Genomic DNA, 26053 nt, shown 5'->3' with positions numbered 1-26053 from the left:
ATGCTGTGCCGGCAAGGGGGTCCCCAGATGTGGGGAGCTCAGCTGGGCGCCGAAGCCTGGACAGCCCGCCCGGGAGACAGTGCGGGTGGGAACCCCCCCACCCCCCCAATCCCCACAGGGGAGGCTGTGTGCGCCCCGGGGCTGGCGAGGCCACGGCACACAGACCTCCGCCACCTCCGCCACCTCCGCCACCACCGCCACCTCCGCCACCTCCGCCACCTCCGCCACCTCCGCCACCTCCGCCACCACCGCCACCTCCGCCACCTCCGCCACCTCCGCCTGAGACAGCAGCAGGCGCTGGAGTCAGAGCGTCTTCTCATCCCAGCACATGTCGGGCACGGCACTGAGGGGCCCGCGGGGTCCCTGGCTCTCTGTGGGGACACGGACACACACGCGTGTGAACACAGCACACTTCCTTAGAAAATAAGCCTCCCGCAGGGACACGCCGGGCCTTCCCTACACAACCGTGGTACTTAGGGAGGGGGGACTGTCCCCGTAAGCCGTGACAAAGCACCAGAACAGCAGCTTGCAAACTAGCAGCTCCAGGCGGGAGCTCAGTCCTGCCTGGTGCTGGCGCACGTGCTGGGAGAGGCGCGACCCCTGGTGCCCCCAGACTCGCCAGCGGGGCCTGTTTCCCGCCCCTCCCCGCCGCTCCTCGCCATAGAAGACAGAAGGAAAGTGCAGACTTCCAGAACATTCTTCTGGATTCTCTAGGAGGTTGGCCACAAACGCAGGATTTCTACAGCCTACTTTAAGAAAAAAACAAAAACAAACTAAAGGGACATGTCCCAACCCACGCCTGTGCGTCAGGGTGCGTAGGGGGGTGGCTTCTCCCCCGGGAGGAAAGAGGCTGGTGCGTAGCGCGGCGGGGCCTGGGGCGGAGGCCCGGAGCTGGAGGCCGGCGGGCTGGGAGGCTGCGCGTCCTGGCCCAGGAAGCCGCCACAGGGCTGCAACAGACAGAGAGGGTCCCGGTCAGCGGGTGGGACCTGCCCCCGCCGTCCACGTGGGGTCACCCAGGTCCTGCGGGCCCAGCGAGGCTGGAGACGGGGGCCGCACTGGGGCCTTCCTGGCACAAACTCCGCGTCACAGCCACGTGGGGGGACCCCCGGGAGAGTCCACTCAGCACACCCGGGGCTCCGGGACCCCTCAGGCCGCCAGCCTTTGTCTGACTCCAACACCAACACGGGCAACTGGGAGCTGGGGCCCTGGGCTCACCCAACACTTCACATTTTAGGGAGAAAACCAAAAGCAGGATCTTTGCAGCGCGGCGCGATGGTTTGCTCTGTGTCCTGGGCCACGGCGCTGACCAGGGATGTGGTCAAATGCCAGTCTGGGCGTTGCTGTGAAGGCACCTTTCAAATCAGATTAACATTTAAATCCGCCGGCATTGACTAAAGCAGGTGACCCTCCCTATAGGGGGCTCGTCGCCCACCGAAGGCCTTAAGAGAAAAAGACCGAAGAGCCCGCAGAGGAGGGACCCGGCTACAGCGTCGGCTGCCCGGTCCGTGGCCGGCCCAGCCCTGCGGGTGCCAGACCTGCAGCCACCAGCGTCGCCGGTGCCGGCGGCCTCTGCTCATACGTGCGCCCACCCCGACCGGGTCTGCCCCCGAGAACCCCGATCAGCACAGACGCTCACGCAGGCCGTCCTGCCATGAGCAGCGTGCTGGGAGACGGCGCAGTTCTCAAATCAATGACATTTCCAGCCTTTCTCCATCTGCCAACAAACCTTTTAGTTTTTTTCTTTATTCTCCTTAAATTCTAGGATAAAAAACTCCTTCTTAAAATCAGTATTTAAATAAATAAACAGACTCCTTGTTCACATAACTCGGGATGACTTTTTTAAACTCTGCTCTACCAGCTGTGCCGTGATGCTGAATGGTCAGCCTGCCTGTCCACACCTCTCACCGGGCACAGCCCAGGAGCCGGCAAGAGCGTCCTCACCACCACCGCGCTCGGCAGGGACTACGGCGTGGATCTCAGGAGCAATGGCTCACCCTGGCCAGCCTCCGTCCACTTCTCCCTCAGATGTACACACCCTTCTGGCCCCAGGGCACAGGGGAGCCCTGGAGAACATTCTAGAGAACATTCTCTGCTGGGGGCTCTTGGCTCAACCCCTATGGCGTCCTGGTGTTCCTCACTGTCTACAAGGAGCCAAGCAAACCATGGAGTGACCCCCCAGGAACCAGGGAGTGAACCCTGGAAACCATGAAGTAAACCCCCGGGAACCACAGAGTGAACCCCCGGGAACCATGGAGTGAATCCCAGGAACCATGGAGTGACCCCTCAGGAACCAGGGAGTGAACCCCCGGGAACCATGGAGAGAACCCCTGGGAACCACGGAGCGAACCCCGGGAACCACGGAGCGAACCCCCGGGAACTACGGAGCGAACCCCCGGGAACTATGGAGCGAACCCCGGGAACTATGGAGCGAACCCCCGGGAACCACGGAGTGAACCCCCGGGAACCACGGAGTGAACCCCCGGGAACCATGGAGTGAAGCCCCGGGAACTATGGAGTGAACCCCCGGGAACTATGGAGTGAACCCCAGGAACTATGGAGTGAAGCCCCGGGAACTATGGAGCGAACCCCCGGGAACTATGGAGCGAACCCCAGGAACTATGGAGCGAACCCCTGGGAACCATGGAGTGAACCCCAGGAACTATGGAGTGAAGCCCCGGGAACCACGGAGTGAACCCCAGGAACTATGGAGTGAAGCCCCGGGAACCACGGAGTGAACCCCAGGAACTATGGAGTGAAGCCCCGGGAACTATGGAGTGAACCCCCGGGAACTATGGAGTGAACCCCAGGAACTATGGAGTGAACCCCAGGAACTATGGAGCGAACCCCTGGGAACCATGGAGTGAACCCCAGGAACTATGGAGCGAACCCCTGGGAACCATGGAGTGAACCCCAGGAACTATGGAGCGAAGCCCCGGGAACCACGGAGTGAACCCCAGGAACTATGGAGTGAACCCCAGGAACCATGGAGCGAACCCCAGGAACCATGGAGCGAACCCCAGGAACCATGGAGCGAACCCCAGGAACCATGGAGCGAACCCCAGGAACCATGGAGCGAACCCCAGGAACCATGGAGCGAACCCCAGGAACCATGGAGCGAACCCCAGGAACCATGGAGTGAACCCCAGGAACTATGGAGCGAACCCCAGGAACCATGGAGCGAACCCCCAGGAACCATGGAGCGAACCCCAGGAACCATGGAGTGAACCCCAGGAACCATGGAGTGAACCCCAGGAACTATGGAGTGAACCCCAGGAACTATGGAGTGAACCCCCAGGAACCACGGAGTGAACCCCCGGGAACCACGGAGTGAAGCCCCGGGAACCATGGAGTGAACCCCCGGGAACCATGGAGTGAACCCCCGGGAACTATGGAGTGAACCCCCGGGAACTATGGAGTGAACCCCCAGGAACCACGGAGTGAACCCCAGGAGCTATGGAGTGAACCCCCAGGAACCATGGAGTGAACCCCAGGAACTATGGAGCGAACCCCAGGAACCATGGAGTGAACCCCAGGAACTATGGAGTGAAGCCCCGGGAACCACAGAGTGAACCCCAGGAGCCACGAGGGAAGGGACAGGAAATGTCTCAGTGAGGGGACAGAAGTGATGCCTGTGCCACGTCCTTGCGCACGAGCCCGCTGATGCCCAGGAGCCCCTGCGTCTGGGCCAGCGCACAGGGCTCAGAGCAGGGCAGGGACCCCCGAGATTTTCCTTCTCACGGACTGCTCAGCAGCACCCCAGCCCACAGCCGTCTGTGACTGAGAGCACGTCTTGCTGCCAATGACCTCAGCAGAGACTAAACGTACTTCCTTGGGGGACAAAGCGGCCTCTCTCCTGCTCTCCTCCTAAGGGAGCGCAGGCAGCCCTCACAGACGGCCTTCTCCACGGCATCGGCCACTGGTGCACCCGCGGGGACGCGCCTCGCGCCTCCACGTGCCGGCACCGAGAGCCGGCGTGGGCTCCCCGGGAGGGAGAGGGGGTGTCTGCTCTTTGTGAAAAGCCAGAGCCCTCGAGATGGAAGAGGAGGCCGCCAACACCCTGGGGGACACACAGACGCCCCCGCGGCCCACAGTCCGGGTGTTATGACGGCGGTGGGTCCCCCCACCTGCCCCCCACGGGGCTCTGCTTCCCAGCCCTGCAGCAGGGGCAGGTGCCGGGCGGCATGTGCACCCCAGCTGGCCGGAGCTTGCGCACAGACACGCGGCACCAGAGCAGCTGACGGGAGGGAGGCGCCGACGGAGTCACTTTCTCCCCATCCCGTCCCCGCGGGCACCTGGCGCTGACGAGGGAAGGCGGCGCGCAGCTCCTGCCGTCCGTGCCATCCAAGTGGCGTCTGTCCAGCGGCAGCGGCCACCCCCCGTGGGAGCCCCCAGCCCAGCATCCCCCCAGACAGCCCTGCCAGGGGGTCTCGAGCTCTGGGCTTCGCAAACCTCCCGCAGAAGACGAGCAGAGCGCAGCAGGGGACCCTGGCGCGGCGGCTGCCTCAGTGGCACACCCTCTCCTGCTGCTGTCCCTGGGTGGGGCTCGGTGGCCTGTGCCACACCTCCCGGATGCGCCTGCCCTCGGAGTGGCCCCCACAGGGCCACTTAGGAACAGCGCCTTCCCAGTCCCAGAAACGGCCCCAGCACCCACGACGAGGGGCCTCATCTTCCCGGGTCGGGAGCCCCCCACGGGGACCAGGCCGCCACCTGCGAGTCCCTCCACGAGACCAGACGGCCCCCTCACACTGGGCCTCTCCGACGGGCACACAGAGCCCCCGCTTTACCTCAGGGTGAGAGTAGCAAACCGGGCACAGAGAGGAAGGCTGTCCCCACAGGGCTGGGCCAGACCAGGCCTTTGGCCACCGCCACCGAGGCCACGCTGGCCACTCCATCCCCACCCACCCCCCACCGGTCCCGGGGCCGGGTCCCTGCTCCCGCTAGGACGTCCCTGGCACGGGCCCCCAGTCCGGTGGCGCACTGAGACCCTGCTCAAGCCTGGCCACTCAGGGTCGGGGACCTGACACTCGGGCGGGGGGTGCGAACCTGCTCCAGGCAGCCGCCGTTTCCAGGCAAGGCCTCGCTTCCTGCCAGCACCAACCGTCAGGAGCGTCCCCTGCGGGACACCCGCGGACGGGTGACTTCAATACAAATGACCCCCACGTTCGTCCTGCCGCCCCAGGGCAGAAGCACAGCACGGCACACGTGTGAGGGTCGTGAACCCCCACAGCCAGCCTGACGCAGACGGCGCGGGACGCTGCTGTCACTGCCGAGTCCCCCAGTCAGCCCGGCCTTAGGGGCAGGTGTCCCACCCACAAGGGGGGCCGGACCCGCGCGGACCAGGGGCTCCCGGCTCGGCCCTGGGGCGCTGGGCGCGACTGGAGAGGTCCCGGCGCACAGTGGGCGCTCCTGCCTGCGGTGGGCGGAGACTGCGCGGCACCCCCTGTGCCTGGCACCCCCACGGAAGGGCAGCTGAGCGCGCGGCCGAGGCACGGCGGGGCCAGAGCGACGCAGGGTGGTCAGGGTCTGTCCCCCGGGCCACGCCCTGCAGCTTCCCGGCACTCAAAGCAGCAGCTGAGACCAGGCGTGGAACCGGGGGCCGAGCCAAGGCTCCTGCAGAAATGGGGCCCCTTCCCTGAATGGTGCGCCCCAAGGCCCACAGCATTACACAGGTGGAACCCTAAAAAAACGCCATTTTGTAAGTGAAGTTTGGCTGGATCCTGGCAAATCCACCTAAGTAACTGCCGTGCTCACAGGCATGTGGCCACTGGCGGCCGGGCCCGCTCATGCCCACAGGGCGCGGCCGGACCTAAGGGGCCACCACGCGACCCCCAGCCCACAAGGAGCAAAGACCCCCAGCTGTCAGCCGTCCCTGTGAGGAGGCCACTCCCTGTTGTCACCCCCAACGGCCCCCCAGGCTGGCTCCACACCCCATTCCCTAAACCAGAGGACCAGCCCGTCCCGTGCGACCCCCCAGGCGACGCGGGCCCTACCTGCAGGGGCAGCGGGTAGGAGGAGCAGGTCGGGACCGTGGCGGGCGGCCGGCAGAATCCCGCGTAGGCCAGGACCTGCTGGGCGGGGCTGTACAGGATCTGGGGCGGGGCGGACGGCCCGAGGGACAGCTGGGACAGAGGCTCCTGCAACAGGACACAAGACAGGCGGTCGCGGCAGCCCTCACGCCCACCGAGGCCGCACCCCTCGGCCACAAGCCCCACCCTGCTCTGGGGACCCCTGTCCTCAAGCCGGGGAAGGGGAGTGGGTCCCTCCCGTGCGGGTCCGGAAGGAGGGCCCAGCGTCCTGGACACTGTTGTCACCTAGACCGGCTGTGCTGCCACCTGTCCCTGGGACCCCCAGGCCGCCAACCGCACTGAGTGACACCGGCTCAGGCCCTTTGGTGTGTTTTTGGGAAAAGCAAGAAAACCACTCTCAGGCTGGTCGGACTGCACGGCTCGGGGAGGTCCCCCCAAATCCACTGAGCCGGTGGCCACAGCCTTGGGGACACAGAGACCCCTGGAGGAAGTGGTGAGACCAGGGTCTGCCAAACGCCTCAGGGGTCCCGCTCGGGCGGTTACAGCTCTCAGGGAACGGAGCGTGGCTCTGGCTCACACCGCCACTGTCCCCCACTCGGGGCCAAGGGCTCCCAGGCCAAAGGCATCTGGGACTGTGTGGCGGGCACGGGGCGCAGGGCCGGCCTCCCACCCCTGCCTCCAGTAGATCCTGTGCCGGGGGAGGCCGAAGGGGGCCGAGCGGGTATGGCCCTGAGGACAGGGGCCGGGCGCACAGAGACCAAAGTGCCCCCCAGGACGTGGAGTCGGCTCCGGGGCCCCCTCTGGAGACCTGGGACCAGAGGGCTGGAGCAGGGACGCTGGGGCTCTCAGCTTCGCCACCCTCGTCTGGGAGTGTGAACACCCTGAGAGGCCAGAGGCTGCCCAGCGCGTCGCGGGAGAGGTCCCCACCGAGTCATAAAACCGCCAGCGGCCACTCGCTGCGAGAAATCACCCAGGGAGGGTTTCGGCTGCCACGTCCATTTGCTGTGGCCGTGAGCTGACGCTGGGCCCGCAGGGAGGGGTCCCGGCCGGGGGCCGTGACGTGCACTCCCGGGGGCTGCCCCTGCGCTGACATCACCTCTCGGGGTCAGGTGGCAGGTCTGCCAGCGGGGACAGCGTGAGAACGTCTGGTTTGGAACAGAGGCCCCAGAGGACGGGGGAGCCGCCCTCGCGCCCTGCAGACCTGACGGCCCACCCCAGGGGACACGGACCCGGGCGCCGGCCCACGCAGAGGCCGCCACTTACCATGTCCTTGAAGGCCCCCAGCACCGCGGCGGTGACGATGCCCAGGAACAGCCCCAGCACGTTCAGAACGGCCGAGGCCCAGAGCAGGCGGTAGAGGTGGACCACGTCCTGACAGCTGCGCACGCCGACAAACTCGTAGTAGGCGGGCGAGGGCTCTGCGCTGCACAGCGAGGGGACGGCAGTCACCAGCCCGACCGTGGGAGCCGCAGTCCGCAGACCTCACCTCGCTTGGGACACCACGGCCAGCCGCCCTCCCGACTGCGCCGCGCAGGACAGGGAGGGAGTCGCGCTGGGCCCGGGGAGCCGGCCTGGGGCGGCCAGCGAACCAGAGGGGCTTTGGGCCTCAGTCCAGAGAGGCCCTGAAGGGCCGGGGGCTGGGACAGGCCAGAGTGGGCTCGGACGCAGGCCTGCTGCCACGGCCACGGCACAGAGCTCCCCTGGGGGGTCTGGGTGCCCACGAGCCTGGGCGGGGGGTGGGGCGGACCTCGTGGTCCCCAGGAAGTGACGCCAGCTGAGTCCTCAGGGCAGGCGGGGCATAAAAGCTGGCCCCACCCAGACCTGAGCCTCAGGCCCAGCTGCGCCCGAGGGACGCTCGAGGGCCCATCTCCACCCCCATGAGGACTGGGGACGTGCTGGCGCCCGCAGCCTGGCCCGCAAGGACCCACTGTGCCCGCTGGCTCGGAGACAGGAAAAGCCTCTCCCTGCGGAGGAGGCGCCGGCAGCTCAACCCCCAGGAGGGGCCCCAAGGAGCCAGCGTTCCACTCCCGCTGGCCGTGCACGCAGGTGCTCAGGCTGCTGGCGCAACTTGCAAACATAACGGGCTCTACTCCATCGCGCACGTGCAGAACCAGTCGTTTCGGCTGTTCGGACACAAGGAGGGCGCGACCACCACCCACTGGTCCGACGCCGCCTGTGGGCAGAGCCAGGCACAGGCACACAGGGCCGGAGGCCCCACGGTCTCAGCCTGCCCACGGGGAGGGGCACAGGGTGCTGTCCAGTTGGGCTGGGCTCAGGCAGGCTGCTCCAGGGGGAGCCCCTCACGGAAGCCCACCACCCCCAGGGGCTCCCCTGGCCGAAGCCCACCACCCCCGAGGGGCTCCCCTGGCCGAAGCCCACCACCCCCAGGGGCTCCCCTGGCCGAAGCCCACCACCCCCGAGGGGCTCCCCTGGCCGAAGCCCACCACCCCGAGGGGCTCCCCCTGGCCGAAGCCCACCACCCCCAGGGGCTGCTGTGGAGACTTGCGAAGCGTTTTCAGCAGCACTGTGAGTGCCCCGGCCCTTCCTCCGCGTGGTGAGGGGACTGCGGAAGACGGAGGGACGGGGCCGCACACGCAGGCTGGCCGAGGTGGGGGTTCGCAAACAGCACGCCAGGCAAGGAGGCCCCTGCGTGTGCCCCGCCCTGCAGGCCCCTCACCTCTCGCAGGTGTAAAGGTCGCAGCAGTAGCAGGTGTTGCTTCTCACCTTCAGCTGGCACTTGCTGTTCCAGGAGTGGCAGGTGACCTGGGAGCAGAGAGACCTGGTCAGGTCACCTCCAAGGGCCCGGCGTTCTCACTCGAGTCGGGGCCGCCTCATGGGAGCAGAGGTCGGGGTGCAGGACTCTTCCCTGCAGGAGCCGGGCTCGGCCACATGGGGGTCCAGGGGACACAGGCTCCCTCAGAAAGCCCGACAAACAGGGCTTAGCAGGAGACAGGGACCCCAGCTCTCTCTGATCCCATGAGTGGGGGGAACCAGCTTCCACCCGGACAGGACACCAGGGTGCGTGGCAGTCAGGGCCCATGGGTGGGGACTGCACAGGGGCCTGGAGAGCCGGGGCACATTGGAACAGGACGGCCCAAGGCTCAAGGGCTCCCTCCAGCAGGGCAGCCTTGGAGAAGACGCCTGCCACCTCCCTGCCACCCGGGGACAGGCCGCAGGAGGACCCAGCCACAGGGACACTCCTGGCCCAAGGCACAGGGAATGCCGCCTTGTCCAGCACGCGACAACCTCCCGGCCGTTTGTGCGGAATCCCAGAACGCCGGGGCGTTTGGCCAGTGGGGCGTTCAGCCAGTGGGGAGTCAGCCACGGAGCTGTTCCCGCCTCCTCTGACCTTCGTGCTCAGTCTGAGAGGCTGCGTCTGGCCAAGCTGACAAGTCTACGCAGCGCTGGCGTGAGACCCAGACAGTCGGTGCGGCCCCAGCAGCCCTCTGGGATGGTCCCAGAGACGGTGGCACCACCACGCACCGTCCCGTTCTCCACATTTCACTCACCTGGAGGGAGAATGAAGTCGGGCTGCACCTGTCCTTGGCCCACAGTGTAAATGTATCATCTTAGCTTTTTATTGCAATGATGAAGTCCGCAAAAAGTGCTAATCGGAAAAGCCACACAGAACTGGACAAAAAAATTCCCAGGCTGTTCTGTGTCAGAGAAGCCCGCCTGCAGCTGTGACTCCACAGTAAACACGGTGTGTTAAAACAGCAAGGCCAGCGCAAACACCAGCCGAGCTGTCAGCGTCACCACCCTCTAACAGGGGGACCGTTGGAATCCAAACTTCCAGATGCCGACCAGGGACACAGAAAACCTCATGGGGCCAGTGTAAACACCAAACGCATCAAGCGGCCTGGCTCACCTCTGTCTGGTAGACGTCATACAAGTATCCCACCCCACTGGAGTAAAACTGGCATCTTCCCGTGGTGAGGGGCCGCGGCTCCTAGAGAAACGGACACACACAGATGGAGTGAATGGGTCAGCTCCAGTCAGGAGTGGCCAGGGGTGACTTGGGGCCTGTCCGCCCCAGGCTCACGCCTCCCAGCCAGAGAAAGCGAGCGCGAGACTGCACTGGGCTCCCGCATCCTGACGCGGATGGCGGGAAGCTCAAGGGAGGGCACCCTCAGTCCCCACAGGCTGGGCTGACACGCCTTCTCCATCCATCATCACAGCACAGCAGAAGGGAGGTGCCTTTGGACCTTCAGAGGGGCACCCCAAGTCCACAGCACAGCCACCTGGGCTCCCCCCTCTTTTCCTAGAAGAAAACATTTTTTTCCTACTAAGAAGATAGTAAGAAGGATTTCAAACTAATTGATGCATCCATCCAACCAGCCAATCATCCACCCACCCACCCATCCAGCTAATCGTTCAATCATCTATGCATCCATTCAGCCTTCCTTCCAATTATCCCCATCAACCCATCCGTCATCAAACACTCATTGTCCTTCCATCCATCCATTCATTAATCTACCAACCCATCATCCATCCATCCACCATCCATCATCATCCATCATCCACCATCCATCATCATCCATCATCCACCATCCGTCATCATCCTTCCACCATCCTTCCTTCCTTCCATCATCCACCATCCGTCATCCATCCATCATTATCCTTCCATCTATCCGTCCTTCCTTCCATCATCCACCATCCACCATCATCATCCTTCCATCCACTATCCATCCATCCATCATCCATCCATCATCATCCTTCCATCCATCCATTCATTAATCTACCATCCCATCATCCATCCATCCACCATCCATCATCATCCATCATCCACCATCCATCATCATCCATCATCCACCATCCGTCATCATCCTTCCACCATCCTTCCTTCCTTCCATCATCCACCATCCGTCATCCATCCATCATTATCCTTCCATCCATCCGTCCTTCCTTCCATCATCCACCATCCACCATCCACCCATCATCACCCATCCAGCCACCATCCATCCACTATCCATCCATCCACCATCCATCAACCATCATCCTTCCATCTATCTGTCCTTCCTTCCATCATCCACCATCCACCATCCATCCATCATCATCCTTCCATCCACTATCCATCCATCCACCATCCATCATCCATCCACCATCATCCTTCCATCCATCCATTCATTAATCTACCATCCCATCATCCATCCATCATCATCCTTCCATCCACCATCCATCCATCCAGCCTTCCTTCCAATCATCCCCATCAACTCATCCGTCATCCATCCCTCATCATCCTTCCATCCATCCATTCATTAATCTACCAACCCATCATCCATCCATCATCATCCTTCCACCATCCACCCATCTAGCCAACCACGTGACTACACACCCATCAGTGGCCCTATCCAACTCTCTGTCCATCCATCGTCTGCAGCATTCATGGAGCAGACACAGTCTGAAATTATTAATATGAGCATAACAAACAAGACCATTCTTGCCCTTAGGGGATTTATAGATTAGTGAAGGAGACAGACCAATAATCTGACAATTACAAGTGTGTACAATTGCTACAGTAGAGAACAGCAAGACCCACAAACTACAAAACACCATGAACTGCAGTCTGCAAATGAGTGGGGACCCCAATACCCACATCTAGTTTTACTTCTCTGCCAAGAGTTTCTCAAAGCGCTTCTCCTCCTGGTTTAAGAAAGGAGCATAAACTACCACACGGAGCCCTGGCAGGAGATGGATGACCACTTGTTGGGTCATCCGGGCAGCAGCCGGACAGAGCTGCTCCGTGCCAGGCTGGGCTCCAAGGGGACGCGGCACCAGGGAAGCAGAACCACGACCCCATCTCTGCGCCACTCACCCCCGGGGAGACAGACACTGGCCACAGGGGACGCAGGGCGGCAGGAAAGGGCGTGGAGGGTGTGGAGAGAAGGGGCCGCCCACCTGCAGGCGGCACGAGCGCCAAGTGCCTGGCCTGCACAGCGCGACGCCTAGGTGGGGGGAAGGGGAGAAAACAGACCACGGTTGATCTGGAGGGGAGGGACATGCACCCTCAGTCCCCGCAAGCAAGGGCTGGTGTGTGGAGGTTCCCGGAGCCTCCGTGCTGCACATACGCCCTGGGAGGGCGGCCCTGGCATGACCACACAAGGTGGGGGCAGGGCCTGACTGCCTCTGCCCAGCACGGCCTTGCCGGCCGGCAGACACACAGCCAGTGACTTCTCCAGCCGCGTCCTCTGGCCCTGCTGCCTCTCACAGCCGCTGCCTCAGCAAACCTTTCGAGCTCCCAACTCCCCTCGCGCCTCCTTCCCGGGGCACCTGGCGGGGCTGAACCAGGAAGGAGCCTGCGCAGTCTCTGGGCGTCGGCCCGTGTCTTCCCCACTCACAGGCATCTGCTGGGCCCCACGTCGGGGCCACAGTGGGCGCCCGGACATGGGGGTGAGGACCACGCCCCTCCCCGCCAGCCAGGGGTCCAGGCCCGGCCGCAAGAGGGACGCGGAGACGGCTGTCTGTCGGCAGGAGCACCTGCCCCACAGCCCCTGCTGGAACCGTGATTCACGCCAGTTCTCTCCCCAGCAGCACACGGAGGGGCAGCCGTGTTTCCGCCAGCAGCGTCTTAGGTCCAACAGGGCGCTATCCGGACAGCCGCTGGGGCCCGTCCCAGGCGTGGGGGCTGCTCCGTTACCCACCGAGGCACTAGCCCTGCCGGGGAACTCGGCTTAGAGAAGACAGGCTGAGCCCCAGAGCTCGGAGACACCGTGACACGACCGCCAAGCAGCCTGCGTGACAAAATCTAACGTGTGGCCTGTGGGTGCGTGTGTGTGTGGTGTGCATGTGTGCGGTGTGTTTATGTGGTGTGTGGTACACGTGCGTGTGCGTGTTGTATGTGTGTGGTGTGTCACGTGTGGTGTCGTATCATGTGTGGGGAGGTGCTGCAAGTGCGTTAAAGCAGCATGTGTGTGTGGTGTGTGGTGTGCATTGTGTATGTGTGCGGTATGTCTATGTGGTGTATGATGTGTGGTGTGTATGTGTGCGGTATGTCTGTGGTGTGTGGTGTGTGGTGTGTATGTGTGCAGTGTGTCTATGTGGTGTGTGATGCGTGGTGTGTGGTGTGTCTATGTGGTGTGTGGTGCACATGCGTGTGTGTGGTGTGTATGTGATGTGTCATTTGTGGTGGCATGTGTCGTGTGTGAGGAGGTGCTGCAAGTGTGTTAAAGCAGTGTGTGTGGTGTGTGATGTGTGGTGCGTATGTGTGCAGTGTGTCTATGTGGTGTGTGATGCACGTGCGTGTGGTATGTGGTGTGTTATGTGTGGCGTGTGGACCGTGAGGAGGGACGTCCCTTCTGCAGGGGACACGGTGCCAGGAGACGACTGTCACCGCGGTGGGGCAGCAGTCTCCATGTCTGGACTGGGTCTGCAGACGAAATTCTGTCTCTGTGGTGATGCTCTCTGACCCCAGCAGGCGAGCGCGAACAGGGAGCAAGTACTCACGATGTGCCGCGCTGCGAACACGCCGTCCACCACGGCGCAGCAGAAGGCCGCCACCACGCCGAAGCTGATGAACACCACAGCCGCCACCAGCTGCAACGAAGCAGAGGCACAGGTTCCCCAATGCGTGTCACACGCAGACCCTCAAAGTCCCACCCTGACACCGGGGTGCCCTTGGGCAGGACTCGCGCTTTGCCCTCCCCGGCCCGGATCCCGCCGTGCGCTGTGTCCTCGGGGGCTTCGCGCACAGGACGCGAGGGGGCAGGCTGCACGGGGTGGCGTTGGTGCCAGCCGCCTGCGCACGCCTCAGGCTGTGTGTACAGCCGTGGTGCCCGTGCCCAGTCACACACCGCACACACGTGTGCTCGCCACAGATCTCCTTAAGTAAGCGGATGGACCCTACACACGGTCGCAAGCCCTGCCTTTGGAGTCTGGAGCCAGAAGAGTCGACCGTGGACATTCCACCAGTGCTGACGATGAACGTGCAAACGTCCGCAAGTTCTTGCCATTGCAAACTCTGCTGGAGAACAGGGTGTCCCACCCCAAACCCTAAAGACCAGACCCCCAGGGACAGGGACCCTGTCAGTCCCTCCCGAGAGACTCGTCACAGCCGCAGCAGTCCCAGCTCTCAGCCTGGCACCTCACGGGGCTCACGTTGGACGCGAGCCAACCCAACACGGCCGCCTGCTCCCCGCGGGCAGCTCGCTGAAGACACAATGTGGGCTCCTCAGGACCCGCCCGCTGCTCCGGGAGCCAGCGTGTGAGAGACGTGTATTTCTGTCACCTGCTCTCCCCGCTCGGACCATCATGGCCTCCCCCGTGACGTAAGAACGGTCCTGTCCTTCCCACCACGGCCATCCCTCAAGGCGCAGTCCCAGCCTGCGCCGAGTGTCGGCCGCTTGGGGCCGAGGGCGCCAACCGCACCCACGCCAGCAAACACGGCGCCGGCGACTGTGCCAAGGGCCTGCCCAAGCTGGCACCGTCCCCGAGTTACAGAAAGATGCTCCTAACCTGCGGGCAAATGGATTTCTTCTAAGGCAACTTCCGGCCACAGATGAGACAAGATGTCCCGAGGTCTCGGACGCCAGGCGCACGCACGTCCACAGCACACACGCCCCGAGGTCTGTGCGGGGAGGCGAGTCTGCGCAGGGTCCGGGGGTGGCAGAAACCTTGGCTGACACCCCGAGCTCTGAGCTTCGTCTGGACTCGCAGCGGCCAGTGGAGGGCGCAGGTGGGCCGCAGACTCGGCTCTCGGGCCTCGGACCGGACCCTTCCCTCTACGCCCAACTCGCCTCCCCGGACCGAGCGACTCAGTGCTGCCGCGCCCCCTCTCGGGGTCTCTGCGGTGCTGACGGGGGCGTCCATGCGCCTTTCTGGTCCCTGGTTTTCCCATCTGGGCCCAGGATGCCCCCGTGGGCGTCACGGACGCTCTGGAGTCCCCACAGGACACGGCGGCTCCCGTCCTGCCACACGGCACGGAGGAAGCGGACACAGGCCCCGTCCTTGCCTCGCAGTCCTGGCGTTTCGTGATTCCATTCAGCGCTCCGTGATGCCATGGCGGCTCTCAAATCCGCTGCTCCCCATAAGTGCTCTGGGTCAGCTGACTGGACGATGCCTGAGCCTGTCCCGCGGCACAGCTGTCCCGCGTGTGGACAGACAGACAAGGCGGGAGATCTGACCAGGCTGACGGCCACCGTCCCCAAGCGCAAGCCCAGAGCTCTGGTGTCACAGCAGGCGGGCCTCGGCCAGCCCCGGCGAGCAAGGAGTCCCCCGGGCAGAGTGGGGGAGGGGGGGTGCGGGCCGTGCCGCACGCTGGCAGGGGAAGCTCATCAGCCCCGAGCACAGGGCCGAGGGCAAGGCAAGGCCTTCGCTGCACTCGGGAAAGAAATCTGTGTGGTTCTTTCCCTGTGCAAAGAGCTGTGTGAAAACAGTTGGCAGAAATCAGACCTAACTGGGCTACGTCGTGTCGCTGTCTCGAAAAATACAGGACAACAAGCACATGGAAGACTCAGGCGACTCTGAGACTTCCTGGTAGGAAGCTGGGCTTCCGACCCGCGCCCCCACCGTCCCGGGGGAAATCAGGTATCGGAACCTCGTTGGGCGGCCTGTTTCCAGCCAGAAGCCGCCTGCTGTCCCTGGGCGGACGCTGCCTCCCACGGTCCCCTCCTCGTGGCCCAGCCGTGGGTCAAGGGGCCGCGTCGAGGAGAGAGCAGCGCTGTGCCGCCATTCCTGCCCGGGTGCTCCCGTGTCAGAACAGGGCCCGTCACGCCCGGCCGCCCAGGACGCCCCGCAAGCGCACAGCCTGTCCGCCGTCTCCTCAAGGGCACCCACCGTGGCCGGCGTGATTCCCAGCCACGGAGGCTTAAAGATGAACAACATCACCTTGAAGTTTCCAAAATCCTTTCACCGGGGCAGGCCCCCACGCCTCACAACTGCGGCTTCTCGCGTCCCCTGCGCTTGCAGGGAGGGGCTCAGGGAGCCGCTGCTGCCTCCCCTGGGCCGACCTGGGAACCTTTGCATCCACTGGAGACAACACAACAGCGGCAGGGACAACGGTCACCAGGATGCGTCCAGTCATCAGATGCCACCCACAGAGGGAACAGAGCAGAACATCACGAAGGAAACGAGGCCACGTCTGGGATTCACTTCAGAACAACACGGGGGAGGGGCGGGGGCAGCGCGGGGCCGGCGAGGGCCGACGGCGGTGGCCCTGCGTGACAGACAGCCAGCCCATTGTGCTGCTCCACTTGCTTCAAGTGGTCTATGCTAAAAATGTAAAATAAAAACAAATCAGGAAAAAAGTGTTCACATACACGTGGATGCATCTGAAATACACCATCCTGTTTAGCTGACACCTTCTTGGCCTCCTTTTGAGACAACTTGAACATGTGACAGATCTATGTGCTTAAAAACGGCCCACAACCACGGCCACCACCTTGCTGAGAGCTGTCACAGGCCCAGCTCCAGGGTTCCCGGCCACCTGCGAGCGAGGGGCCCAGGCTCGAACGACGCAGGAAGTTCCCACGGCCACACGGCACAGTCCGCAGTCGGGGACCAGGTTCCCGCCCCCGCAGAGGCCGCGTTAACGTGCAGCTGTGAAGCACACGGCCCAGGAGGACGCTCCCCCGCGAAGGCAGAATCAGCTGTGCTGCCCCACAACCGCCCGCCCACGGCCCCGCCCTGGTGTCTGGCGCCGTCCTCGCCGGGACCAGGGAAAGCCCCGCTGGCGGGACCCACACGCGGGCGGCGGCTGCCACTCCTGGGCTCCAGGCCCACGTTGCTCACTGAAGCCACAGCAATGGGCTTCCCGCACCCAGACCGGAAAGGAAGCAGAAGCGTCTCTATTTGCAGGTGACGTGATCTTGTACATAAAAAATCTTGTACGTAAAAGAATCTACTAAAAGACTACTAGAACTAATAAATGAGTTCAACAGGGTTGCAAGATACAAAAATCAACCGTATTTCTGAGGACTTGCAATGAACAATCCAAAAATTAAATTAAGAAAACAGTTCCACTTGCAGTAGCCTCAAAAAGAATAAAATATTTAGGAATAAATTTAACAAAACAAGTGCAAAATTTATACTCTTAAAAAAACTACAAAACATTTGGAAAAAAATTAAAGGCAGCCTGAATCAGCGGAGGAACATTCCGTATTCATAGGTCAGGAGGGCTGACAGTTTCGTTAAGACGGTGACAATCCCGAAGCTGAGCTGCAGGTGACATCACTACCGGAATCCCGGCTGGCGCCTCCCAGAAAGCGACAACCTGGTTCTAAACTCCACAGGGAACCGCCAGGGCCGCAGCAGCCCCGGGAGAGAAGAGCACCGCGGAGGACTCGCACTTCCCGATTTCCAAACGCACCACGAGCCGCCCTAAGCCAGGCGGTGCCGCAGCGGCACAGGGACAGACCACAGACTAACGGACAGAACCGAGTCTACACGAGCCCACGTATCCAGGCAGCTGATTTTCAACAGGGGAGCCAAGACCATGCCACGGGGAAGAACGGTCTCTTCAACACGCGGTGCTCAGCCAGCCAGATACCCACAGGCAAAAGAATGAACGTGAGCCCCTCCTCACGCCACACGCAAAACCTGACTCGGACAGGCTCACAGACCCAAAGCATGACGCTCTCGCAGGAAACACAGCAGTAAACCTTCGTGCCCTGGGATTTGGCAGAGGAAGCTTAAACGTGACACCAAAAGCATCAGCAACAACAAAAAAATAGATCAATTGGAGTTTATCAAAATTTTAAACTTTTGAGCTTCAAAAGACATCATCAAGAAAGAGCAAAGATAATCCACAGAACTGAGAAAGTATCTGCAAACCACGTATCTGACGAGCGATGTGTATCTAGAATACTCACAAAATTCTGACAACTCAGTTTCAAAGTGGGCCAAAGATCTGAAAAGAACACAAATGTCGAACAAGCACATGAAACTACGCTCAACATCTTTAGTTATCAGGGAAATGCAAACAAAGCCACAGTGAGCTAGCACTGCACACCCCAGGGTGGCCAGAATCAAAGAGCTGGACAGCAACAGGTGTGGGTGAGGACGCGGAGAACCCGCAGCCCTCCTGCCTGCTGGGAACCTACAACAGGGCAACCAAGGCCACTCCTCGAATGATGAAACACAGAGTCCCCTCTGACCTGCGACCGCGGCCCAGGTGTGTTCCCAAGAGTCCCCTCTGACCTGCGACCGCGTCCCAGGTGTGCTCCCAAGAGTCCCCCTCCGACCTGCGACCGCGTCCCAGGTGTGCTCCCGAGAGTCCCCTCTGACCTGCGACCGCGTCCCAGGTGTGCTCCCGAGAGTCCCCTCTGACCTGCGACCGCGTCCCAGGTGTGCTCCCGAGAGTCCCCTCTGACCTGCGACCGCGTCCCAGGTGTGCTCCCGAGAGTCCCCTCTGACCTGCGACCGTGGCCCAGGTGTGTTCCCGAGAGTCCCCTCTGACCTGCGACCGCGTCCCAGGTGTGCTCCCGAGAGTCCCCTCTGACCTGCGACTGCGTCCCAGATGTGTTCCCAAGAGTCCCCTCTGACCTGCGACTGCGGCCCAGGTGTGCTCCCAAGAGTCCCCTCTGACCTGCGACTGCGTCCCAGGTGTGTTCCCAAGAGTCCCCTCTGACCTGCGACTGTGGCCCAGGTGTGCTCCCAAGAGTCCCCTCTGACCTGCGACTGTGGCCCAGGTGTGCTCCCGAGAGTCCCCTCTGACCTGCGACCGCGTCCCAGGTGTGCTCCCGAGAGTCCCCTCTGACCTGCGACCGCGGCCCAGGTATGTTCCCAAGAGTCCCCTCTGACCTGCGACCGCGGCCCAGGTGTGTTTCCAGGGGGAATGAAAACGCTCGCTCACCAACGTTCACGGCAGCGTCAGTCGCAACGGCCCAAAGGCGGAAGCAGCCGCGATCCCACCAACTGCCGAGCGCGTGAGCGGAACGTGGTGTCCATGCACTGGAGTGCTGCTGCTCCACAAAAAGGAAGGGGATTCCGAGACACGCCACAGCGGGGGTGAACCTTGCGGACGCTGTGCTGCGTGACGGGAGCAGACACAGGGACACGTGTCGCGCACTATTCCAGGAACACCAAGTCCAGGCAGGGTCTCGAGGCAGGTTGGGTGGGGTCAGAGTGTAGCCGAGGGCAGTTTTCTCGCTGAGGTCACAGAATGTCCAACATCAACCCTGGTGACAGCTGCACATCTGTGACTACACTAAAGCCACTGGATTGTACGTTTTAAATGAGTGTGTTCTACGGAATGTGAATTGTATCTCACTAAACGAAAGAAAACAGGCCTCCAAGGACCGCTGAGGCCCCCACGCCTGTGTACCTGGCTCGTGGCCAGACACCAGCTTCACACCCAGCTTCTGCCTCCTCGGGGACACTGCGTGGGCCCTGCAGTCTGCAGGCCGGAACTGCTGCTCCCGCCCCCGCGGGCACACGCAGTCCTGGGGCCCAGAGGCTGCCGTGGGGCACCGGCTCCAAAGTGGGCGCGCGGCCCCCGTTCCCCAGGCCCGGCGTGTGACGCCTGTGCCGCCCCGGCCAGCTGTGGCCCTGGCCTCAGGAGCCCCGACCGACGCACGAGGAGCAAGCGGGGCCCTCCCCACTCTGGGCAACACGGGGAGAGCTGCGGCGGCGTCACCAACGTGCAGGGCAAGAGCTCCGTCTGCCAGAATCCCAGCCTCTCTGCAGCCATCCCGCCCCCCTGCCAGGGCCGCCCGCCCCACTCAGCCCGCACAGCAGGCGGTAGGTCCACCCCCGGGCGGGGCCTGGCCGGTGCCCGGCAGAGTGGAAACACCGCCCACCTGCTGAGAACAGCAGCAAATTCACAAACCTAACTCAAGTTTATTTTCAGAGCTACAGTCCCCCAAACGGTGCACCAACAAAGCAGACCCCAGCTGAAACCCATCCCTGTGGCCGTTCCACGCCCGCAGGTGCGGCCATCAGGGGCAGGCAGCGTCCTGGTCCCCAGTCTGCGCCCCGCGGCCGGCACCACGAGCTCCCTCTGGTTTTCCTTCCCTCGGCCCAACGAGCCCACACGTTAGCTTGGACTTGGGTGGGAGGGGAGGCTCCGGGGCCACTGTCCCAGGAGGAAGAGGTGCTTTCACCCACGTTTAGTTGGCCACCCCCGACACCCAGCCCACTGCCCGGGGCTCCACTGCGGCCCAGCACACAGGCAGGGTCCCCGGCAGTGCTGCTCAGCCTGAGGTGTGGACGCGCCCTCCGAGCCCTGCAGCCTACGGCCGGGAACCTCAGCGCGGCCCTTGAGGTCACAGCGCGTGGGCCGAGACGGGGACCTTTCTTAGGGACCAGCTGCAGCCGCAGTGACTTCTGCTGAGCGGCTGAGACTCCCCACCACCCACATTTGGAAGAAACAACGTATTTTCTTACCATTTGCCTTCGATTCTCCACCAGGTGAATGCCAATAATTCCCAGGAAAGATCCGAAGCCCAGCTGAGACCAAAGGAAACACAAGCGAGAAGCGTCAGTCAGCACGGCGGCCGCAGACGCCCACGAACAGAGCAGCACCCACCCAAGGGTGAGGCCGCGTCCCCTCCTGGGCTGGGGCGTCTCGTGCTCAGAGCTCAGATGCAGGAGAAGCTGCCGGAACACGACCGTCTTATCCTCTCTGCTCAGACACTTGACTCCTGCTTGCAGGAAGGGAGCATTCTGTGCTCCTCCTCCAGGGACATCTCCTGGGGACCCAGAGTGACTGGGGCTGTCTCCCGAATCCCCAAGAGACCCCTCAGTAAGATGTCAGGAAACCACAGCTGCGTCTCACGGGAAGAGCTGCCCGTCACCGGGGGACGCCGCCAACGCCACCCAGCCACCTGCCCCGCTGTGCTCTGGCTTCAGGGAGCACGTGGCCCCTCAGCCCAGGGTGGGAGGAGCGAGGAAGCGTGCGAGGGTGCCAAGGGAGGGGGCTGGGCGGGTCCCTGGCACGTCCCCAGCAGACACGATGCTGGGGAGCAATGGGGGGCCATCGGCGGGTGGGGACCCGCGGCCTCGGGGCCACACGTGCCCCTGGATCCCTGAGTGCAGCCTTTGACTGCATCCAAGTTTTACAGAACAAACCCTTTCAACAGAGGCCGAGTGAGGTCTGTGGTGACGCCTGCCACACACAGGACAGGCCCTGCTGGTCACACTGCTGCGGGGACGTCAGGGACGAGGCGGTATGGGCGTTTCCAAGGCCATGGTATCAATTTAATTCCTGTCTACGGTTACTCGTCTCTCTGCACTCACTGTGGTGACTGACACCAACGATGTGAGACTTCTCAAGGGATAAGATGAGTATTTCTTCATCTTCTGCTTCAAAATACCACAGTTCAACTCTGCAGCTCAAAACTACGAAAATTCCACTCCCACAGAACTGTATTAAAATATAGCTAAGTTTCGCTAAGTTTTATTTTTGGGGGATTTGAAAAAAGTCCTTTTCCAGAATGGCGAGGTGTTCTCGTGTTCTAGGCCACTTCTTCCTGGGAGCAGCTTCTTCCTTCGCGTCTCCACGCTGGAGGCAGAATCTGCGCAGAAGTGACTGAAACGCGTTTTCCTCAGGCTGCTGGTGCTGGTGTCTGCAGGGCTCACTTCCAGAACCGTCCGGGTTAACCCAACCGCGGGCGGCATCCGGTCCATTCGTCGCTCACAAAACAGATTCTCCACGGGCCGTGGCTCGGCACTAACCACCTGAGTTTGAATGTGATTTTAAGGTGGGAAATCTCAAATAAGTGAAACTTCAGAATAAACAAAAAAACTAACACTTGGCCGGGCACGGTGGCTCACGCCTGTAATCCCAGCACTCTGGGAGGCCGAGGCGGGAGGATCGCTCGAGGTCAGGAGTTTGAGACCAGCCTGAGCAAGAGTGAGACCCCGTCTCTACTAAAAATACAAAGAAATTAACTAGACAACTAAAAATATAGAGAAAAAATTAGCCGGGCATGGTGGCGCATGCCTGTAGTCCCAGCTACTCAGGAGGTTGAGGCAGTAGGATCATTTGAGCGCAGGAGTTTGAGGTTGCTGTGAGCTAGGCTGACGCCACGGCACTCACTCTAGCCCAGGCAACAGAGTGAGACTCTGTCTCCAAACAAACAAACAAAAAAACTAACACTTGAGGCTAATCTTGACAGTTTGCAAATAATTTGGGATGACACATCTTCACGACCTCTCGCCCTGTGACCTCTGGGCTCCCCTCCCCACCCAGGACACAGGAGGGGAAGCCCCCGCACACAAGACACGCCGGCCCCACGCAGTTTCACCAACGAACTTTTCTGCAGATTCTACTTGTATTCATTGATAAATTACATACATGTAGATAAGGTAGCTTTATAAAACAAAAACGAAATACATAAAGGATAGTATAATGATAAAACAAACAGTATTTATAAGATATTTCTAAATTCTGATTGCCAACAACCTTTTATCTTTGTTAAAATTATCAATATTACAACTCATCTTGACAATACTTGTACTGTAAGTAATGACATTAAATAAGCTTCATTTGTTTAAAAATGTCTTGATTCGGTACTTTACGACATGGTGCCTGGGTTCTGGTGCATTTGAAGGGCATCACAGCCGAGCAAAGGCTGTTCCGACAGAGGCTCGCTGCGCAAAATCAGATACTTGGGGCAAATTCCATTGCTAACAACAGTGGCTGTAAACTCGTGGTTAAAAACTCTTGATCATGTTGAATCTGGTGAGCAGTCCTCACCAGGTCTGAGTAGACTGCGTCAGTTCCCGCGTGCTGGGGCTGCCCACCACCTGCGGGGGCTGGGGCGTGTCAGTGCCACCCTCTGCTGCTCCCCGATGGCCAACTAGGACAAATCTTCAAGCCCTGTCTTCTTGGCGGGAGCTTTTAAAGCTACTTGTCCACGTCCCATGGGTTAAGCTGGCTGCGTGGCCTCGCAGAGCGAACACAGGGCTGGGTGCCCCGGGGCTCCGGCCAGGCCCAGCCTCCGGCGGCCCCTCACTCCTTGGCCCCTGCTCCAGCCGGCTGTGGAGGCCACGCCCAGGCTGAGGGGAGCTGACCTGCACCTGGGTCCCCCGTTGCCGCACAACCACCAACTCGCAGGTTCTGGGGAGCGGGACGTGGACGTCCTGGGGGTCCTGCTAACCCCACACCCCCAGTTCCACGAGCCGGCAGGGATGCCACCCCCACCATGCCACCCCCGCCCAGGACTCACAATGATGCCAGGGTAGTAGCCGCCCACGGTCACGTTCTCCGTCCTGGTGGTGGCGGCCAGGCCCACGGTCAGTATGACGACAGACACCGCCAGCAGAGACCCGACAAACCAGAGGGATGTCTTCTTCCTTCTCGCAAACCCTTCTAGGAGGAGGACAAACGAGAGGCCGTTATCGAGACCCTGGGGCTGGCAGAGGTCGTCCTGGGACGCTTCTCACTAGGGGGTGAGGCCTGGGCCACTTGGCCTCCGCTCTTCCCTCAGACCAGCCCTTCACCCCACTGCCTCCTGTCTCCTGGCCCCGTTTCTCAGCCTGGGAAGCCAGGGGTCACCCCTCACCACCTTCACCTCTCCAGGCAGCTGCAACTCCCCGGCTTTACCTGCATCTCCTAGACTGCAGGTCTCCACCCACATGGCCCCCGCCCCGCACCTGCAAGGAGCCCCCCACCACCTGCATGGGTCTCGTGGGGTTTGCCGGTGTTCAGAACACGAAATAACCAGCAGCACACAGGCGCCTAAGTCCTGGGGCCCACAGCAGACCCTGGGGCAGGAGCAGGGAGGATGCTCAGTGGCCTCAACAGCTTGTCCTGCCACACACATCGGCCGTCAGCCCTGAACTGACCCCCCAGCTGCACCCCAGGGGCCCGGGCCTGCGTCAGTCCACTTGCGGCCTCGCCAGCCACAGTCAGTGTCCAGCCCAGTCAGTGGGCAGCGTGGACAGGCGCCTCAGGCCTGTGGGAAGTGAAGCCTCACTCTCCCTCCACATGAACGAGGAGCAAGTTGCCCTGGTTCACTGCTGGTGCCATGGAAACCAGAAGGTCCACCAGCCTGAGGACAGAGGGGCCGAGAGGGTGCACCTTGATGGCACTGTGCCTGAACCCCACCTGCCCTGTGTTCTCAGCACACAGTTGCCCTAGTTGTTGCTGGGGACAGTTAGGTTGGGGTTTTAGATGCACCGTGTCTAAGACAAAGCACAAACACCCTGCCAGCCCAAGGCCCTGCTTGGCTCCGCCCTGCTCACTTCTGGCCTTAGCATTTCCCAGCTGTCCACATCTGGCCACCATCTCGGCTCCAGGCCTTGCCGCAGGTCAGCCCCTCCTTCCGCCCGGCTGGGCCTGGCCCTGCCACTCTCCACTTGCTACAGTACGTCCTCGATGTCCGTCCTGCCCCAGGGAGGCGGGCAGGGAGTCTGCCTTGTTCCCACGGTGGCCCTCATGCCTGTACGGTGCCGTACACAGCAGGTGCTCAATAAGCACCGGTAGTGTGGGCAGCTCCCTTCTGATACCAGCGTAGCTCACACACTCGTGTGCGCTGCCCTTGGAGGCCTTCATCCCTGCAGCCCACACAGCAACACCCAGCCAGCGGCGGGCTGAGCACGTGCTGTGTGCCCGGCGCATGACCAGCACCCTGGTCGGCACACACGCTCCAGAATGAGGAGCCCCTCGCCTCTGCCCCGGACCCGGCCTCGCAGGCCACGCTCCTCCCCTGCGCCGCGAGTGCCGCCTGCTGGCCTCGCACTGAGCTGTCCCCCTGCCGCCCACAGCAAGGAGCCTCTGGTCTCTCCACCCCCAGGGCCTCACTCAGCACCAAGCCAGTGACCAAACAGGGACAGCTGGGAGAAAGCCGAGACGCGTGAAGAGACTGCCATGGTCTCCGGCAGCCCTGCCCTCCCGCGTGTTCACAAAGCCCCCAGGCTGGGTGTGGGAATGTGCCCAGCTGAAAGTGACAATTTCCAGACTCCGTTAGGGGTGGAAGACTGAGTTCTGGACAGGTAACCGCTAAGCAGAGGACACTGGGTACGACCTACAGAAAGTATCTGGAAAAGGCCTGTCCCCTTTGTCCCCCCTGCTGCACAGGATGTGAACACAGAGGCAGGGCCCCAGCAGCCATTCCACGAGGGAAGCTTGAGCCAGGAAGCCGCACGGCAGGAAGGGCAGAGCAGAGCAGAAAGGCAGCCCAAGCCGTCCACCTCCAACCTTTACTGCGCCAGAATAAAACCTCTGGACTATAAGCCGTGCATTTGGATGCCTGCTATTTGCAGCCAAGCCTAATTCTAAGTGTCACAGAACTCAAGAAAGCAAACCAGAAAGAACATTCACCCGGCCTGCCTCTAACTAACTGCCTTCCCAGCGCGACCTCTAGCTCCCGGAGAGGCTCTGCCCGGTCATTCAACCTCCACGCGAGGGCAGGCGGACGGGGGAGGAACTCCACGCAGAACCTGGCTGGGCGGTTGTTTCGTTTCGTTTGTTTCTTGGAAGCTAAATTATCTAGATCCTGTGTGACTCCAAACAAAATAGGGATAAAAAAACACACTGACGTCTTCCTACTTCAAAATTTGAACAATCAACACAATGCGTGAGCATGCACGTGTGCCAGTGTCTGTGCGTGCACATGCTACGGGGGCGCAGTGTGGGGGCCGCCGGCGAGGTCACACGCCGACGTCCGTCACACTCCAGAAGTCGGCATCTGAAGATTTACGCTTCTGCCACCCCGCCAGCGAAGCGTGAGGGCAGCGGAAGGTCGCAGCCTCCAGGGAGGGAGGCAGAGCTGGTGCTCGGGGAGGACTTTCACAGGACCGTAAATCCACGTGCAAACCCGGAGTCGCTTCGTTAACCTGACAGCGCCCCTGCCATCCGGCTGACGCAGCAGGCGCGTCTCCCGGGCAGGACGCTTCACCGGCGCGGGACGCGCTTCTCCCGCGACCTCGCCGCACGCCGCCCACCCGCGACGCGGCACGGCCGGCCCCCCAGCCCGCGAGGCCCCGGCCGGGCGCAGTCTGCGAGCTCTCCCGGCCGCCCTGCACCTGCCCGCACCTGCCCTCACCTGCGGCAGGTGCGCGAGCCCCGAGCCCCGAGGCCAGTGCCTGGGACGGCCCTGGGGCTTCCGGTCCCGACCCACCTCCGCCTCCAGGCCTCCCGGCCTCGT

At 62.1% G+C, this 26053-nt stretch overlaps 1 protein-coding gene across 1 annotated transcript; it reads right to left on the bottom strand.

The window, feature by feature from the left end:
- Positions 1–750: 750 nt before the first annotated feature.
- Positions 751–24459, bottom strand: TMEM255B (transmembrane protein 255B). The gene is made up of 9 exons (XM_069466968.1): positions 24276–24459; positions 23132–23274; positions 20346–20408; positions 13470–13559; positions 9895–9975; positions 8704–8789; positions 7290–7449; positions 5991–6134; positions 751–947 (listed from the first exon to the last, which is right to left on the bottom strand). Exons 1-9 carry the CDS (start codon positions 24457–24459, stop codon positions 807–809), a joined length of 1092 nt encoding a protein of 363 aa, XP_069323069.1. The 3' UTR covers positions 751–806.
- Between the last annotated feature and the right edge of the window lie 1594 nt (positions 24460–26053).

Source organism: Eulemur rufifrons, chromosome 4 (genome assembly GCF_041146395.1).
Source record: "Eulemur rufifrons isolate Redbay chromosome 4, OSU_ERuf_1, whole genome shotgun sequence".
Classification (NCBI taxonomy): domain Eukaryota; kingdom Metazoa; phylum Chordata; class Mammalia; order Primates; family Lemuridae; genus Eulemur; species Eulemur rufifrons.
This window is presented reverse-complemented; position numbering and strand designations above follow the sequence as displayed.

Excerpts from the sequence above, each read along its gene's own strand:
- TMEM255B (XM_069466968.1), bottom strand. The coding sequence starts at position 24,459 with ATGAAGGCCTCCAAGGGCAGCGCACACGAGTGTGTGAGCTACGCTGGT. Across the intron at positions 9,976-13,469 it reads TGTTCGCAGCGCGGCACATC|GAGCCGCGGCCCCTCACCAC; the intron begins GTGAGTACTTGC and ends CCGTTTCTCTAG. Across the intron at positions 8,790-9,894 it reads ATGACGTCTACCAGACAGAG|GTCACCTGCCACTCCTGGAA; the intron begins GTGAGCCAGGCC and ends CTCTGCTCCCAG.